This window comes from Ahaetulla prasina, chromosome 6 (genome assembly GCF_028640845.1).
Source record: "Ahaetulla prasina isolate Xishuangbanna chromosome 6, ASM2864084v1, whole genome shotgun sequence".
Taxonomy (NCBI): domain Eukaryota; kingdom Metazoa; phylum Chordata; class Lepidosauria; order Squamata; family Colubridae; genus Ahaetulla; species Ahaetulla prasina.
The window spans coordinates 85,434,809-85,453,144 of NC_080544.1; the positions used below are offsets into that span (position 1 = coordinate 85,434,809).

Sequence of the window (18,336 nt, forward strand, 5' to 3'; positions counted from 1 at the left end):
ACTGAAGACATCTCTTCATACAAAGTAAAATTACGATCAGAAGGCTTATGTCTATGGAGATTCTCAGTCATCCAGGTCATGATTGTCCCAAAGATGCTTTTCCAAGAGGCAATTGGAGAAGCTTCTTGGATGAGAAGCGAAACATCTTCAAAGAAAAAACAGAAAGACCAGTTGCCTCTTGGAAAAGCACCTTTGGGACAACCAAAAGGCTTGTTTCCAGGAGTGGGATTGAGCCAATTCAGATAGGTTCAGGTGAACCGGGTGTTTATTTTAATCTGGTTAGCCGAATCCGTTGTTCCAAGGACTGGCTGACCCCACCCATTTTGGATGCCAGGTAAGTGCAGAGTGTGCGTGGAGGCTCTGGGAGGGTGAAAAATGGGCCTACCGAAAGTCTGGAAACGGGCTTATTTCCGGCCTCCAGAGGGCCTCCAGAGCATCTCCAGAGCCTGGGGGAGGCCATTTTTGCCATCCTGGAGGCTCGAGGAAAGCCTCTGGAGCCTGGGAGGCCATTTTTGCCATCCTGGAGGCTCGAGGAAAGCCTCTGGAGCCTGGGGAGGGCGAAAAACAGGCCTACTGGAAGTCCTGGAAATCTGGAAATGGGCCCATTTCCAGCCTCTGGAGGGCCTCCAGTGCCTGGGGGATGCCATTTTCACCCTCCTGGAGGCTCAAGGAATGCCTCCAGAACCTAAGGAGGGCAAAAACGCACCCCTCCCCCCGTGGTGCAGGAAGCTGAGCAGGCCATGCCCCCATGGCCACACCCACCCAGCAACTGGGCGGCGAACCGGTTGCTGAAATTTTTAAATCCCACCCCTGCTTGTTTATCTGCAGTTTTTACTATTTTTCTTTAAAGCTTCCTCTGCTCTTTCTTTTTTTAAAATGTAATTTAAATTGAACTTGGACTAGATAGCTCTTCAGATAACAGGTGCCTTTCAAGAGAGGAGCATGGCCCACAATAACTATAGCCAGATCATCTTCATTATCTTCATGATCATGAACATCATCAATTCCCATTTATATTTTCTTGCCCCACACCCCATTCCCGAAGATAACACAATTCTGAAAGCAAGCATACTGGACAAATAGTGCAATCTGCATTGTGTCAGTGTTGCAATGTCAGAGTTATAAGTTTTCCTGAACTCATTTTTTAAAAAATATTAGAAAATTTATATTTATTACTATTCTAAATGATGTATCATGTAAATCGCTCACAGATATACATAAGTTTAATTAGTTATTTAGATTTTTAAAATCCCACCTTTATTATTTTTACAAATAGGGCGGCAAACATATTTAATATTCCTTCCTCCTATTGTTTTATATTTACAATATATATTATAAATATAATTTTATATTAAGAATATTATGTTATTATGTATTATATTTATTATATATACCTTGCTCTAATGTACATCTTTTAAAAGTACATCTCAAGTATCAAAATTTTAAACACATTTACATATTCAGGAATTTGGGCATCCTTATACTCAAATACATCTGTAAAGAGAGGTATATTTTGTGTTTTTCTTCCTTTTGAAGGAAGAATGCAGGATATTCTTGGGCTGTATTATTTGTTTATGAACCAGTAAACGTGTTTTGATATATTGGACACTTTTATTTCCATTACATGACAAACATCTCCGGTATTACATCCAAGAAACTATTCTATTCTTGATGTTGTCTGTCACATCAGCATAAGATTTCTGACGAGAAAAGTAGAGCAACAAGACATAAGGTCAATTATGTTAGAATGCAAATATAAAACATAATGTGATATAAAACTTTATATAATTACAGTTTTGGGTCTCTGATATACACTAATAACAATGCTATAACTCAGATGTGACCAAAATTCTAAATGGTTTGACAGCTTGGATTATCACTGGGGTTCCACAAATTGTAAAGATAAGCTAATAAACCAAGGTTACTGATTTTACCCCTATTGTTTTAGCGGGGGGGGGGGGAGTTTTTAAATTGTGTTAAGCTTTTTTTGGGATATATGCTTATTTCTGCCTGTTTCCCACAACAGACTGGTGGGAAACTACATCACAATTTTGTGGCAAATAGCATAATAAGGTGTGCAATGACAAGATAAATTGAGTGAGTTCCATAGAATTATGGAGTTGCAATCTGCCCTCTTTTACCTGAATTATATAGAGGTGGTATCTTCACACAAGAGTGAGGAACAAAATATTAAGCCATCTATTTTTCTAGTTAACCCTCTCAAACCCCAGGAAATCTTCAAAAGACCAGGAGAGTAGCCACATAGTATCTGCAAGTTGTGGATTACTCAATGTATGAGATATAAAGAGGAGTCTTCATAAACAATATACTTGTTTATTTGAATAACGTGATAAATATGGAAGGTGTCATTTTGTCTTAACATACTGACATGATTGCATGCATTCAACCTCTTTTTACTCTGCAGGTTTAATTTTCGAGGTTACCGTTGGGTCAAAGCAATGATACATGCCATCAAAGATATTAATAAAAGAAATGATATTCTACCAAACATAACTCTCGGCTATCAAATCTATGACACATGTTTTACAATGTCCAAGACAGTGGAGAATTCTTTGTCATTCCTCACCGGTCAAAATGAAACCACTCCTGTCTTCCGATGCAGTACCGGTGCTCCTTTAGCCGCAATTATTGGAGCTGGTGGATCAACTCTTTCCATTGCTTCCTCAAGAATCCTTGGACTTTACTATTTCCCTCAGGTACAATAAATCCCATAAACATTATTTATCAGAAGGATGCATCTGGTAGGGAGCAGTGGAACCATAGCTAGAATCATTCTTCTCCAACACCAGCCCAGAGGTTTTCATTTTGTGAACAATTTGAAAGTGATTAGTTTTCCATGGAAAATATTAACAACATATTAGAACAGCTACAAGGATCCTACTTCAATTCCATAGTGCTCTCCCATAATTAGTCCAAAGTTGGTTCTAAACAATTCAGAACCAAAAGCATTTGATAATTCAGACGTTTCGCCTTCTACAAGGTAGTAATAGCAATAAGGCAAAGGAGATAGTAATAAGGCAAAATCAGACTAAGATCTAATAGGCACTGCTATTATATCTGATATAATTCACATATATCTATATCTGAAAGCTACCAAAACTTTTCCCCCATGTGTAACTAACTATGGTGCAAATATATCCTGGCAACATATTTTACTATCATCATCATCATCATCATCATCATCATCATCATCATCATCATCATTATTATTATTATTTAATTTTTATACCGCCCTTCTCCCGAAGGACTCAGGGCGGTGCACAGCCAGATAAAATCAACAATCAATGGATACAATATAAATAAAAACAGTACTAAAAAACTTATTAAATTTGGCCCCTGAATTAAAATACATAAACCATAAAACCCGTTTAAAATTACAAATATTAAAACTAATTCTATGCTCTCCATGTTCTCCATGATGTTGCCATCATCTTGTCCTCAGTAAGAAAGACAGATTTAACAGGGAGAAAACACCACACTTACCAGCACTGATGGTGTTCCCTAGTTGGGTAACGAGACATCTGCAAGCAAACACCCAAGCGCAGAGAGTGGTTTCTCAGTTCTATGGGAGAGACATTAGTAACAGAATAGAAATCCTCAGTGAGGCAGCAAATTTCAAAACAGTTTATTTCGTTGCCAAGTCAAGAATGGAGGAGAAAGTCCATAGTCCAGAGTGTAGATGCTCAAACTTAGGCCTCCAGGCAGAATTTTGCCCATGGGAATCTTAAGTGCCCTCCAGAAATTGCCATCAAATTGTTACAAAGAGTTTTTAAAAGTGCAGAATTACTTTTGTGCCACCACTGAATATGGCACCAAATATTATATTGCTTTTTGCATTTGAAGGGATTTTAAGGGCAGAAACAGTGGCTGACATCTTGCCAGTCCCTTAAAACAGAGTTGCCCAATGTTTCCGGCTTTGCAGACTGGCGGGGAGGGAGGGAGGAAGAGAGGGGATGGTTCCACACAAGCGAGCGGCTGGCATGCCACTCCATTTGCATGAGTGGCATGCAATGCATGCCTCACTTAAACGGATGCTGATTTATCTATATCCTGCATGCCCCTACACTCTCTGGTATAATATTTGCCTGCCTTCTTAGCAAAGCATAGGAAAACAGTCTAAGAAGCAGACTTGCAGCTCCACTTTGTCCATTTAGACTATATTGTTTCTCCAGGAACTTGGGCATAGTGTACTGCACTTTTCACCTGAAACTTTTCAGTGGAAATGCTGAACTATTTCCTAAGCTAAGGATTTTTAGAAAAGTTGCTCTTTCTATAAAACCAGCAAGGAAGCCTTTCCATGGCAGATGGGTTGATAGAATCAAATGTGCTAAGAATCTAACTCAAGAACTCCTAGCCCTTGAAGTCACACATGACAGCTTATGCGATCTGTTTGTTCTTTCTCTTTATTCCTATCTTAGGTTGGTTATGCGTCCTCTTCTTCACTTCTATCTGATAAATATCAGTTCCCAACCTATCTCCGCACTATTCCAAGCGATAAGGTCCAGTCACAAGGGATGGCTAATTTAATTCACCATTTTGGTTGGAGATGGATTGGAACCATTGCTGCCGATGATGATTATGGGAAATATGGTGTCAAAGCTTTTAAAGAAGCTGTTGAGAACCTTTATACCTGCATTGCCTTCTCGGAAACAATTCCTAAAATATATAACAGGGACAAGATCAAATCGGTTGTTGAAATTGTAAAAGAAACCAACGCTACAGTCATTGTGGTTTACTCGTCTGATATTGACTTCCATCCACTAGTTGAAGAGCTTTTGATTAGTAATATCACTGGCAAAACATGGATAGCGAGGCATGGGTGACTTCAGCCTTAATTGCTAGACCTGAATATTTTCCGCTTCTTGGTGGGGCAATTGGCTTTGGGATAAGGGTGAAATTCCAGGCTTCCAGGAATTTCTTCTAGACGTAAACCCAAATAAGGATCCCAATGATATGACAATCGAATTTTGGCAGTCAGCATTCAACTGCACCTGGCCTGGTGTCAACATATCATATAATACAGACAACCGGAAAAATGTAACTGGTCACGAGAACATTGTCAATTTTTTCTCAGATGAGTTATGCACTGGAGAGGAGAAACTTGAAGATCTTAACAATACATATTTGGATACTTCAGAACTTAGAATAACATATAATGTCTACAAAGCAGTTTATGCTGTTGCTTATGCCCTTGACCGATTGCGCTTGTGTAAAACTAGTGGCCAAAAAGGACCCTTTATTTCTGGGCCAGATTGCGCCACCATAGATGAGTTTGAACCCTGGCAGGTATGTATAAATTTGGGAATAATAACTACAGATCCCACAAATGATAAATGTTTTCATGTTGTGCAGAAAAATTATCCTGTTTTCAGCTGGTTCTTACCCAATGTCATAAAAAGAATAGTTTGTTTTCTTCTGGAGATAGAAAACAAAGGGGCTGGGAGGTCATAATAAAACATAATTTTGGTGTCCTAATGCAAACTCCATCCCTGTTGTACACATCATGAAGTTGCATGTAACCTCATAAGGGATGGAGCTTGTAGCACAATGTTGGTTTTGTTATTCTGACAAACATCGAAGCAGCTGTGGATGCCACTGTGAACAAATAAAATGTGCCATTACAAGGTGCAGTGATTCCAGATCTGGAAATACCTTGCCTAGATAAAATTGATTATTTCAAAAGGTGGTAGTAAGAGACCAGCTGAACACCTCTGAAGCTATTTCAGAGCCACGTCACCATAATAATAATAAAAAAGGTCCTCTCCCGACTACCTTAGAGGGTGCTGAAAGTCAAAAGAAAATGTTATTAAAATCCTCAGCAAAAACTGGCGTTCATATGGGTACAGCTTTCCTTTTTACTATATATTGGAACATGTGTCTGAATTTGTCTTTTGCTTCATGTGGTCAGAAGATCCTGAGAATTTAAATCAATTATACAACCAACCAGCAATGGCACTGACCCTCAACCAACCCACATAATCTCCCCAACCAGCACTTCTCCTCCCAATGATCCTCACTTGACATGACTTCCCCATCACAAGACCCATCACTAGACCTTCACCTGATGTGACCTGACTCATCACAAGACCTACTGACCACATGAAACCTTATAAGTAATACAAGACTGACACTGACATTCCCTAAATTCCACTGAAGATGTTAGCCTGGTAACAAAACATTCAGAAACCAGCCCACAAGCTTGGAGAATGAACCTCCACCCTCACACTTTATAGTCTGTTTAGATCAATGCTTTTCAACATTGGGAATTTTCAGATGTATGGACTTTAAGTCCATAAAGTTGCTAAGGTTGAGAAACAGTGGCTTAAGTGATTGCTATAAGGAGTTACTTTAAACTCTGCTTAGAAGATCATTATGAACAGTTGCTTGAAATCACTCAGAGCTGTCCCTTGAACATATTTCCATTGGAGTGGTAGCCAAGGCTATCAATCAATTGTCCCAAGACATTTTCATCTTGAAACAAGAAGTAATTTCAGCTTCTTGCCAGTAATCTTGTGTTGCAGACTGACAAGATGGACCTGCAACAACAACAAAACAAGAACTTAGTGCCAGTTTTTTTTTGCATCTAAGTGCATTTTGCTCCTATTCTATTCTGGGGGAGGGATATCTTCTTCATGTTGTTCCCTCTTGCCATCTATATTCTGCCCAGCTGATGTTCTGTTTCTGATATTATTTCTGGATGCTTGATGTATATTTATTCAAGCAATATATAAAGCTTTCTTTTAAAATACTATTCAGAAAGATGAAACACAAGTAAATACTACTTCATGAATCTATAAGATTGACTTTTTTTTGCCATCCTAAAATGTAGACTCACAGGAGATATTATGCCAAAAGGATAGATGGGTTTTTCATAGGAACACAGTTGCTTTCTGCTGAATGTGACCTTGGTCTTCCACTGCAGTAAACACCTTAACTGATCGGCATAATACTTAGATTTTTTTCAGGAAGGGCTTCCTTCTACTATGCCTGTAGATGTAGATGATTGAACTTGAGCCTTTGTGCATATATAATCTGTACATTATCTGCTGTGTCCCCAGCTCTGAAGAATAGGAAACTGTCTAATGATGCTAGAACTAAAACAATAATGTTAGTTCCAGAATGGAAGTCTTCAAAATAATTTATATTATAATGCAGATTATTATTCCGGAACAATATTCCATTCCAGAAATTCTCCTTTATGAATTGTGATGACTAAATATTCTGAAGAAAGTATTTGCATGTATGGATATAAGCAGAAGAATCACATATGTAAGGCACAGGATTTCTCAGTAATTATTTCAGGTTAGGGACATAGTAAAAATGTACTGACATATCCTAACTTCTGATTTGTAGGCACTTTTGAACATGAAGAAGAATAGAATTGCACAAGGCCAACATTAAAATGTTTTTGCCCATGGCTCCCACTAATTTGACTAACTCTGTATGAAAACAAAATATATGAAAAGGTTTAAAGCAGATATTACATTTTACAAATAAGCACTAAAATAATCCAGTAAAATGGCTGAGGAATTCTGGGAATCAACAAGTCTTAAAGTGGCCAACGTTGGAGATCCCTGTTTTAGCATATTTTCTAAACCCTGAAAGAGATAAACTAGACTGGAAGGAACTCAATTTATTTCTTCAAAATAGATAGATAATCCACAGACACTAGAATCATCTTTTGTTTTCATTATTTTTTTATTTAAAAAAATTACAGAATTAAAACTTTTAAGGGGATAAAGAAAATTAAGGAAAAAAAGAAGAAAAATGAGAAAAAAATAAAATGAAAGAGAAAGGAGAAAATAGAAAAATTATAATATATCCATATAGATCAGGGGTCTCCAACCTTGACAACTTTAAGCCTGGAAGACTTCAACTCCCAGAATCCTGGGAGTTGAAGTCTTCCAGGCTTAAAGTTGTCAAGGTTGGAGACCCCTGATATAGAGTATAAAGAACTAACTTCCTTATAGCAGTTACAAATGCATTCATATTTTATCCTCTCTCTCTATAGTTACATCATAGCTCCCCTCTTTCCAAAATCTCCCTTTCTAATCATCAAAGGCAAAAATCCCAAGTACACTTTTCAGCAAAAATTCCATAAAGGGTTTCAGTCACTGACAAATGTAGATACTGTCTTTTCAAAACTAAACAAGTCAGTTTTGCCATCTATGCAAATTCTGTCAACTTCACCAGCCATTTTTCATTGTAGGTATTTCAGAGTCTTCTCGTATGCATAATAATCTTGCTATGTTAATCTTGCCATGTACAAAAACAGTAATCCGTAAATCTTTTCTTGTTGTTTGCCCTTTAATCCAGCAAGAAAAGCTCTAGTTTCAGTTGAATATCAGTCTTTAAATTTCTTTATATTAGTGTATGTATTTGAACTTTCTAGTATATTTGATATGATGAATGATAAAACGATCCTTCATGTGTTCCACACTCCCCAAATAAATTTGAAGTATCCTATGAAATTTTTCTGGTGTCAGATACCAACCATAGATCATTTAAAAAAGTTTCTTAGAAATTGTAACATGATGTAATTTCAGTGGTCTTCAGATAGTTAGGTCTTAAACTGTTTAATGATTTAACATCCTAAATTGTGCCAATAAACAATTGCTCAACTGATTCAGATCTCTCTGTATAAGTACTATTGAGCAATCTATCCACTGTTTTTTTTTATCAGATAAAACATTTTTCAAGGGTTTTCTTAAAACAGTATCCTTCTAGGGTAGTCAAATAGGATATACCCTTTTATCTCACATACATGTTCTACATGGGTCTGCCTTTGAATGCAGTGACATGTAGTGATGGTCCTGTTTGGTATCCCCATGTATCATCGTTGCTATACAAACTGTATTAGTATAAGGGTTTGGATATTTGTATGATCATCTAACCCCAAGGTGTGTCTGCCCATCCAATATGATTCAATAGGTTTGGCATTCTTTGGGTCCTATCTGTTAAATGTGCTGATCTTTGCAACCCAGGAGGCATGTCTTTTTTGTTGTGTCTTCTGAAACAATGTTCCTCTTGAGATTCATCTATCTTTGGCCCTTGTTGTTGTTAGTTGTGAAGTCATGTCCGACCCATCACGACCCCATGGACAACGTTCCTCCATGCCTTCCTATCCTCTACCATCCTCTGGAGTCCATTTAAGTCACTCCTACTGCTTCAGTGACTCTATCCAGCTCATTTTCTGTCCTCCCCTTCTTCTTTTGCCCTCAATCTTTCCCAGCATTAGTCTCTTCTCCAGTGAGTCCTTTGGCCCTACTGCCGTTTTTTAAAAAGTATGAAAATCTCTTTCCTCAGGCGGTGGGCCATGGTATAATATGAATGACTATTTAATTTGCGTCAGTCTTTATTAATGGTTTGGTACATTTTCCCCTTGCATGGCTGTGTCTACATTGTTTTAAACTTTTGTGTATAGTGTAGTGTTTTATACTGTATTCAATCCTTGTAAACTGCACGCATAGAGTTTTACACACATAGTGACTGGAGAAACTGAACAACCAAGCAAATCAAGAAATCAATAACAATTATTAAAAATCATCTTTCAAAGTGGACACAACTAGAGATAAAGTGGGAGCCCAGAAAATAGAGCTTCTAATCTCCATGGAAGGAAGGTTCACATGTTTCTTTATATGTCAAATAACCAGTCCCCATTCAGGTTTTTACATACTATATTAGCATTTTTAAATTGAGTACTTTAAATTAACTTTTTCAATGGCTGGATCCAATTATTCTATTTAATTTGACAAAATGTATAGACTGTTGAATACCAGTTGACATTTGTGGACCATCATTTAAAAAAAATCTAGCAGCATTACAGCTATTGTATTGTATTGCATTGCATTGCATTGCATTGCATTACATTACATTGTGTAATGTAATTCAGGGGTGAAATTCGACAGGATCAGACTAGATCGGGTGTACCGGTAGGAATGATTTTATTCAGTTCACCGAACTGGTAAAAAGCACCCCTGGTTGGCCCCTCCCACACCCACCCGGATGCTTGCTGGCCACGGGGACTGCCTTTGCAAGCTGGCCACAGGGACTGCCAGCAAGGCTGCATGGAAGATAGGCAAGCAAACATGTCGGGGCTGCCCAACCATGGGGAAGGGAGCTAGCAGCCTATTCCCTTCCACATGGCCCTGCCATGCTTGCCTGCCTTCCATGCAGCCTTCCTGGCGGTCCCCTATGCCCACTTGCCTTCCGAGGTCCGGTCCTACATCCAGCCTGTGACAGGAGACACGCTGTTTCCAGGCCGGCCCAGCCAGCAGGTGTGTGGGCAGCCCTTGGGGGAGACACAACTGATGCACTGGGGCCAAGAGGGGCGACGGCAGTGCTCCTGGTGTGCCGCTGCTGCCCCAGAGCTCGCCTTCATCTCTGCAGCCTACTGGCTCCTTGGGGCAGTGCAAATACCGCTTTTGCCCTTTTCTTTCTGGGCCCAGCGCTTCTGTTTGTTGGGCCGCTTCCCCAAAGCTGGCAGCTCTGTGGCCAGCTGCTTTGCTTTTTCCCTCTTTTTGGGAGGCTCTCTGGAGGCTTGCGCAGCGGCACTGGCACCAACATGGGGGAGGCAGGCAATCCAAACATCCTGTGCTGGTGCTTGTTCAGTGCAGCTGCAGGCAAGCCAACAGACAGTGGGACGAAGGGGCTGGTGCATTGGGATCGCCTCTGCCTCCCCCATGCCTCTGCCTCCACCTTCTGCTAGTGCAAGCCTCCCATGAGGAAAAAGAGGGGAAAAGCAAAGTGGCTGGCTGCGGAGTGCCAGCTTCAGGAAGTGGCCCAACAGGCAGAAGTGCCGGGCCCAGAAAGAGATAGGCGAAAGCCATTCTGTGCTGAAGCAGAAGCATTCTGAGCCTTCAGCATATCCCAGGATTGCAACGCTGAAAGTTCAGAATGGAGCTTTTTTCGCAAACAACAGGAAAATAGGTAGGGGAATTTTCCTGCCTACCATTCTTCCCTCAATCTGTGCTGATCTTGAGGAATGGATGACTGGCAGGAAAATCCCCTTCCCCATTTTCCTGCTATTCGTGACAAGGAGTGGCTAGGAGGGGAAGGGGCCAGGTGAGGTGACGTGAGTGATGTCGAGTTGGCCAGGCCCACCCAGTCACATGACCAATTCCCACCAAGCAATGCCCACCAAGCAATGCCCACAGAACAGGTAAGGAAAATTTTTGAATTTCATCACTGACTCTATTGTATTGTATTGTAATCTTTTCCTATTGGTTCACAGTTAATGTACTACATGAAGCATATATCGAATTATACAGTTCTTGATGAGCTAGTAAGTATTGATACCAATGGGGATGTCTATACGCCATATGACATTCTAAATTGGCAGATGAATGAAACTGGAGCAATTAACTTTGTGAAAGTTGGAATTTATAACCAGACAGATGAACACAATAAAGAATTTCATATATTTAATGATTCGATATTTTGGAACAACCCAAAACGATCAGTAAGTGAATAATTTTGCAGATCTTTTTGTAGTTTAATGTTCTCCTGTAAAGTTCTACATTTGTGGTATTGTTCTGTGTACTGGTGCTGCATGTTTGTGGTTTTTATGGAGTATTCAAATTTGGAAACTTTAATCTATAATTAAAATTGAAATTTTGATAGCTTGCACTCACACATGTGCATGACAAAATCACATATTTTCCATACTGATAGACAACACATATCTCAAATGCGTTTTATCTCATGTCATAGTGACCATGGGCAAACTTTATACTTGGTAGGTACCGTAATTGCTGTTTAATACAAAGATGCTTCAGAAGCAAAAGTTCTACAAAAATATTAATTTCTGAAGGAAAAAGAAATAGAGATTACTTGGATCAGTGCACTGGGTAACTGAAGTTGATGGTCATTCACCCTGCTTTGGATTCAAGAAAAGCCTAAGTTCCCATACAAAAATGTTTTTTGGCATGTATGTTTCTCTTGGCTTCTAAATGCTCGCTAAGAAAGGATTTTTCGAAATGACATTCAGATCATTAGTATTTCTTATACAGTATTATATTCACACACTCCCCCTCCCCTCCAGAAAGGAACTCTGTCCCAACTGCCAGATGCCTTATATTAACACGCTCTGATACTAAGGAGCTAGTTTTATGAGCACCATGGCAGAAATAATGCAGTTATAGAAAAGTCATTACCATTACCCAAGGAAGCAAGTCAAAAAGATGATAATGAAAATAGTTATTTCAGACCTAATTCTATAGTTCTAATCAGATTCCTCATTTCTTCCCTCCCATTGTTACTATTAACAATAACAACAATGCCTTATTTTGTCACAGATGTTCTATTATCATGCTTACTAGCATGTTGTTCCATTAGAAAACAGACTTATTCTTAAAAGTATTTACTTTTTAGTTCCATGCTGCACATACTGTTGTTTCAAGTCCTCGTTGGCTGCAGATTTCCATTGCGTATTATACAACTTCTGAGATCATAGTATTGATGAGAGTCTCTTGAGGTTCTACTTGAGATGTAGATGGAGCCATAATACTCTAGCGAAAAAGTGGATTTTATTTCAGGTTCAAACACATCTTTATTTTATAAGAAATATAATGCCTCTTCTATGCTTTCAGCGACCGCGCTCGGCATGCAATAATAATTGCCAACCTGGGTATCGAAAGGGGATCTTGCAAGGGAAACCTTCATGCTGTTACGATTGTATACGATGTGCAGAAGGACAGTTCAGTAGTGTTGTAGGTATGAACACTTATCACTTGAATGAATAAACACAGGAAAAATGTTTTTGGGGATCTGATTGTGATTGCTGAAAACTGAAACGGTTTCATAGTTTGAAGTAGAAAACACATAAAAATGTAGTATGTGTTAGATATTTGCAAAATATTTCAAGGAAAAATGTGACCATGGACTATCCTGTTTTAACCTGTTTTGATTTTGTCAAATCTGCTTCAACCTTCAAAGCAAGTCTTCTGACTTCAAAACTAGTTGAAATGTCCTTCTCATTAAGGTCAGAATTGAATATTTAAGGATGATGATAATCTAATCTTAAAATGTTTTTAAATATAAATCCTAAAATAGGCATACACCCAACTCCCTCTTATAATGTATTCTTGATCACACGATGATATGGCATCATATACTTTATGACTCAGCCAAAACAAAATTGAGAGAGATTCAAACTAGAAATGAGGAGGAACTTTCTGACAGTGAGAACAATCAACCGATGGAACAGTTTGCCTTCGGAAGTTGTGGGAGCTTCATCATTTGAGCTTTCAAGAAAAAATTGGACTGCCATTTATCAGAAATGGTATAGGGTTCCCTGCTTGAGCGTGGTGTTGGACTAGATGAGCTATAAGATCCCTTCCAACTCTGTTAATCTGTGATCTATCCATCTAGCCCTAAACTACAAAAGATGGCCCATCACTGGTCTAGAATCATATTAGCTAAAACAACAATATTGCCCTTATTCAACAGATAATTTTGCTAGAATGCTATTATTTTTCTGGTTTCTTTTTCTGTTGAATTCAGTTCTATTTTAACTAAATCAGATGTAAATAGTCATATCATAAAATCTATCCTAAAAGAATAGGGAAAGAAAGTTATATATAGGTAGGATAATAAATGGAGAAAGTTTGTTGATAAAATAAAATATCAGATGAATGCCTCATTGGATTTTTGTGAGGAAATAGCAAATAAATAAACAGTTTGGCAAGAATGAAATGTGTCAGACATATTTTAATATGACATTACTTTTTTTAATATACTACTTAAAAATATAGAATTGCCATGCACTTACTAAAAATGTAGGTAATCCATAGTAGGAGTAAATGAAATGCTGAAATTAACTGAATACACATGAAGTAAAAAGTATTAATTGAACAATTAGATTGATAAGAAGACTCCTTTCCTAATATTCTTGTGTTTGGACAATGTGAACATTGCCTGTAGGAGGCATTATTTTGAGCTAAAAAGTTTCATTTTGTCACACTCAGGACAAAATAATTTTGAAATTATTGAAATTAGTACTTTAGAATATGCTCCATGATATTTTAAAATATTCCCCCTAATTCATCAAAATCCTTGCATTAATTACTGAAATAATTCAAGTTGCAATTGTACTGTTATCAAAACCTCACCCCAGAACTTTGTCACTATGTGTTATTGAATTATTTCTTCCCCTTGAAAATGGGAGCGTCAGTTTACTTGAAGTTTTCAAACAGACTTAAAAAGCCATTATTATTTAAATTTTGTATATTTTTCCTCTTTTTTTCTCCTCCTTTTAAATCCATCCCTCCTTCAAATAGTTCACGGTGGTTCCACATCTCAATTTTCTTTTCACCAGAATTTTGTACATTAGGCCAGGCAGCCTGAGAAATAGAAACTGGTTGCAAGGCTTCTCATGAGTGACTTGATAGATTAGAGATTTGAACAAAAGTTTTCAAAGTCTTAGCCAATTCTACCAAACTGGACCCTTTATATTTTCAATTCTATAATCTAGGATATTACAACAGGGGTCTAGGACTTTTTGGCTTGAACCCTTGGCGCTGCCTGTTTCTCCACCAGGGTTTTGCCTCTGCGTTATTATGCTCCAGCACTTTGGGCCATGGCCCCTCCATCCCACTACCTTCGCCGCAGCCCATTCATCAAAGTACAGTTCGCTTTGTGCTTTTGAGCACCCAGGACAGTTTGCAGCCAGCCAGTTGGTGCAGGGGCTCAGGGGCTTTGGGAGTAGAGCGGAGGCTATAGTTCAGAGGGAGGTTCAGTTTGGAGCCTCCTGAAGCGGCTGAGAGCAGCGCGCGGGAGGGATCCAGCCACAAAAGATCGGGCAGGGCGTCTCCCTGTGGAAGAGGGGGCTGGGAGGCAGCAAAGGTATTTCTATCCAGACTGGGGCTGCCCTAGTTAGTAGTGTTTGGGGCTCTGACACCACCACCCCCCGCCACAAGCCTCTTGCCTGTCAGTTCAGAGCATCACGAAGTGGCTGAGAGCACCGGGGGCGGGGGAGAAGGGCTGTAGAGGATGAGGGATCCATCAGACGGGGCTTTTGCAACCAGCTGGTGGGAATGGCTGGCCTGATCTTTTGCTTTTCCTTCTGGTTTCTGAAGATCTCTTGCTTTTCCTTCTCCTGGTTTCTGAAGACCCACCTGTCCCAAGAGCCCCGCTCTCTTCTAACGTCCTTCCCACCTCTTCGTCCCCTCTCTGCTTCTTCCAGGTTTCTGGGAGTGAAGTACCTGGCATTTGTCAAAACATATATCTCACCTTTGATCTGTTTTCATCATACCAGGGGGCCAAATGGCCAAAGGAAAGAGATTAGTCTGATAAGGCTAATGAGGAGTATTCTATCCTTTTTGCAGGAATACACAAATCTAATTAAGAAGCCAGGATGTTATTTTATGACATTTCTGACTGTATAAAAAGGAGTTACACCTTCTCTGAAGTGTAGCCTCCGTTTAAGTTTCTTGTTTGGCATTTATGAGCTTAAATGTATTATTATTGGACTTTACAGATGGAAATGAAGAGGAGCGAGGAGCAACAGTAATTCCAATCACTTATCCTTTTCTCTTTCTCTGCTCACATTCCTTTCCCCAAACATCTCTGGGAGGGCTAGAGCCCCCGGTCAAGGTGGAGGGTCTTTCCCTCGAATTCAAAGGGGAGCCCTGTTGTGATAATGTGTGATAATATTATCCATATACTCCTTTAGATGAAGCTGGGTTATTTACAGCCCCCCACCTCCACTCTTCCACCAAGCACAGCACCTCACCTCCGTATATGCCCCCCCCCTTTATGCTTAATCACGTCTTTTCTGAATAAACAAACAGGAGAACTTAAAGAGTTGAATTTCAGGGAAAGACCGTCCACCCTGATGGAGAGAAAGAAAGAAGGATAAGCGATTGGAATCTTTTGTGGCTGGATCCCTCCCCCATGTGCTCTCAGCCACCTCGGGATGCTCCGAACTGACAGAGCCTCTCTCCAAACTGCAGCCTCTGCACTACTCCCAAAGCCCCGGAACCCCTGTACCAATTGGCTGGCTGCAAACTGTCCTGGGCACTCAAAAGCCCGACGCAAACTGTACTTCGACGAATGGGCTGCAGCGAAGGGACTGGGATGGAGGGGCCGTGGCCCAAAATGCTGGGGCATAATAACACGGAGGTGAAACCCTGGTGGAGAAACAGGCAGTGCCAAGAGTTCAAGCCGGAAAGTCCCATTCCATACAAACAGAACAGAATAATAGACTCACAAGGGACTTTGGAGGTTTTCTAGTCCAACCCCCTGCTCAAGCAGGAGACCCTATATCATTTCAGACAAATGGTTGTTCAATCTCTTAATAACTTTAATCTTTAACATCTTTAATTAGGAATCCAGAGTTATTGTGGATATAAATTATGCTGGATTCTGGCTACTCATGATGGTTATCCCTAATCTGGACTGTGTTTAATTTCTAGAACAATAGTAATACTGACCTTCAGGTCTGCCTGGAAATGCTGTGTTCTGGAAAGTATCTACTTAATCATTGGTGCACAGGTATCCGTAATGATGGACATGGGCTATGCAATTATTCAAAGCACTTTTAAATTATTCTTCATAATTTATTCTTTCTTCAATTTGGTGCCCTCCATATGTGTTCTGACAAATGCCAGCCCTAGAAGACTACATGGTTAGGGAGTAATCAGGGTAGTAGTCCAACTCGATTGGAGAATGCTTGGGGAAAGATATTTTATATATCCAGGACTGAGTTCATGTTTTAAAGATTTGGCATAAAAGAAACCCTGTAGCATTTCCTAAGTACCATTGTTGTGGTTTTTTCTCCAGATGCAAGGGAATGTACCCCATGTCCCGAAGATTATTGGTCCAATACCCAGAGAAGCAAATGTAATCATAAGAAAGTGGAATTCTTGGCTTATGGAGAAGCTTTAGGAATGACATTGATTGCCCTCTCCGTATTTGGCGCATGTGTCGTTCTGTCTGTGACCGGAGTCTACATCAAGTTCAGGAAAACACCTCTGGTGAAAGCCAATGACCGTGAGCTCAGCTTTCTCATCCAGTTTTCTCTCGTCGCAACCTTGTTGACTTCTGTTCTGTTCGTGGGGAAGCCAGAAGATTGGTCATGCCAATCTCGCCAAGTGTCCTTGGCCTTGGCTTTTTCTGTTTGCCTGTCTTGTGTTTTAGGAAAGACAGTGATGCTCTTTCTGACTCATTTGGCCAGAAATTCAAAAGTGGCTGAGAAAGCCCGGATGTCAGTTGGGCCAATTTTCCAAAAAGTGGTGGTAGTTGTCTCTGTTCTAGCTGAAGTGGGCATCTGTACTGCTTACCTTTATTTTAGCCCTCCCAGTATGTTTAAAAACACCCAGTTCACAACCCTGAAAATTATTTTTGAATGCAATGAGGGATCAATAATGTACTTGTGCATTATGTTTGGATTTGATGTGTTTCTTGCCATCCAGTGCTTTCTCACGGCTTTTGTGGCCCGGAAGCTTCCCAATAACTTCAATGAAGCCAAGTTTGTTACATTTGGAATGCTGGTTTTCTTCATTGTCTGGATATCTTTTGTTCCTGCTTATTTAAGCACAAGAGGGAAATTCAAGGTAGCTGTGGAGATATTTGCAATTCTGGCCTCCAGCTTTGGTTTGCTAGGGTGCATATTTGTGCCCAAATGTTATATTATTTTGTTGAAGCCTGCCAGAAATACAGAAGAAATTGTGGGTGGCAGGGCTGTCACTAATGACAAGAGTGCTCCACCAACCTCTGCCTCTTGCACCAGTGAAATTAACACAGTTTCCACAGTTCTTGAGGATTAGGACTTTGTAGCGCCTGCCAGCTCATATCATCTGGTCCATGTCAAAGTGGCTTCTTGGGAAATAGAATACATAAAGCATATTTCATTGCTTGCAGAGGAAGTAATGTGGAACTCTTTTAAGGAAATTTTGTATTTTTATTCGTATTTAGCCAGGATCAAATCCTATGCAACTTCTAATTTCTGATTCTACAACTGAAGCTGATTTTACCATTTCCATTCCATTCCAGCTCCACGATTTTTGATGTAGGGCTCTTTGGGGTGGTATGACAAAGGGGGAAGCAAGAAGGAGAAAACAAGGAATCATTTCATGAATTGAAGTTCACACAATTTTCTTCTTTTAAAAAAATGATTTTATTAAACTTATCAAAGTATAAAATATAAATTCTAAGTTTGATAGAATGCAGCACTACATATGATACCATCAGCTTAACATAATACAGTCAGTGGCATGTCCTTGTAAAAAGTAATCAACATAATATCAACTAATTGTATGACACAAATATTTTCCAATAAATCTAATTATTTACAGATACTTCATATTGTATTTT

The 18,336-nt window shown here is 39.5% G+C and overlaps 1 protein-coding gene across 1 annotated transcript in view; it reads left to right on the forward strand.

Annotated features, from left to right (window-relative positions):
• The window catches only part of LOC131201321 (vomeronasal type-2 receptor 1-like), a 31,820-nt gene extending 14,031 nt beyond the window's left edge, over positions 1-17,789 (forward strand). The window contains 7 exon segments of the mRNA XM_058189141.1: positions 2,426-2,717; positions 4,440-4,827; positions 4,830-4,904; positions 4,907-5,307; positions 11,255-11,482; positions 12,612-12,735; positions 16,804-17,789. Of these exon segments, the coding sequence (XP_058045124.1) occupies positions 2,426-2,717; positions 4,440-4,827; positions 4,830-4,904; positions 4,907-5,307; positions 11,255-11,482; positions 12,612-12,735; positions 16,804-17,789 (2,494 nt within the window).
• The last annotated feature ends 547 nt before the right edge of the window (positions 17,790-18,336 follow it).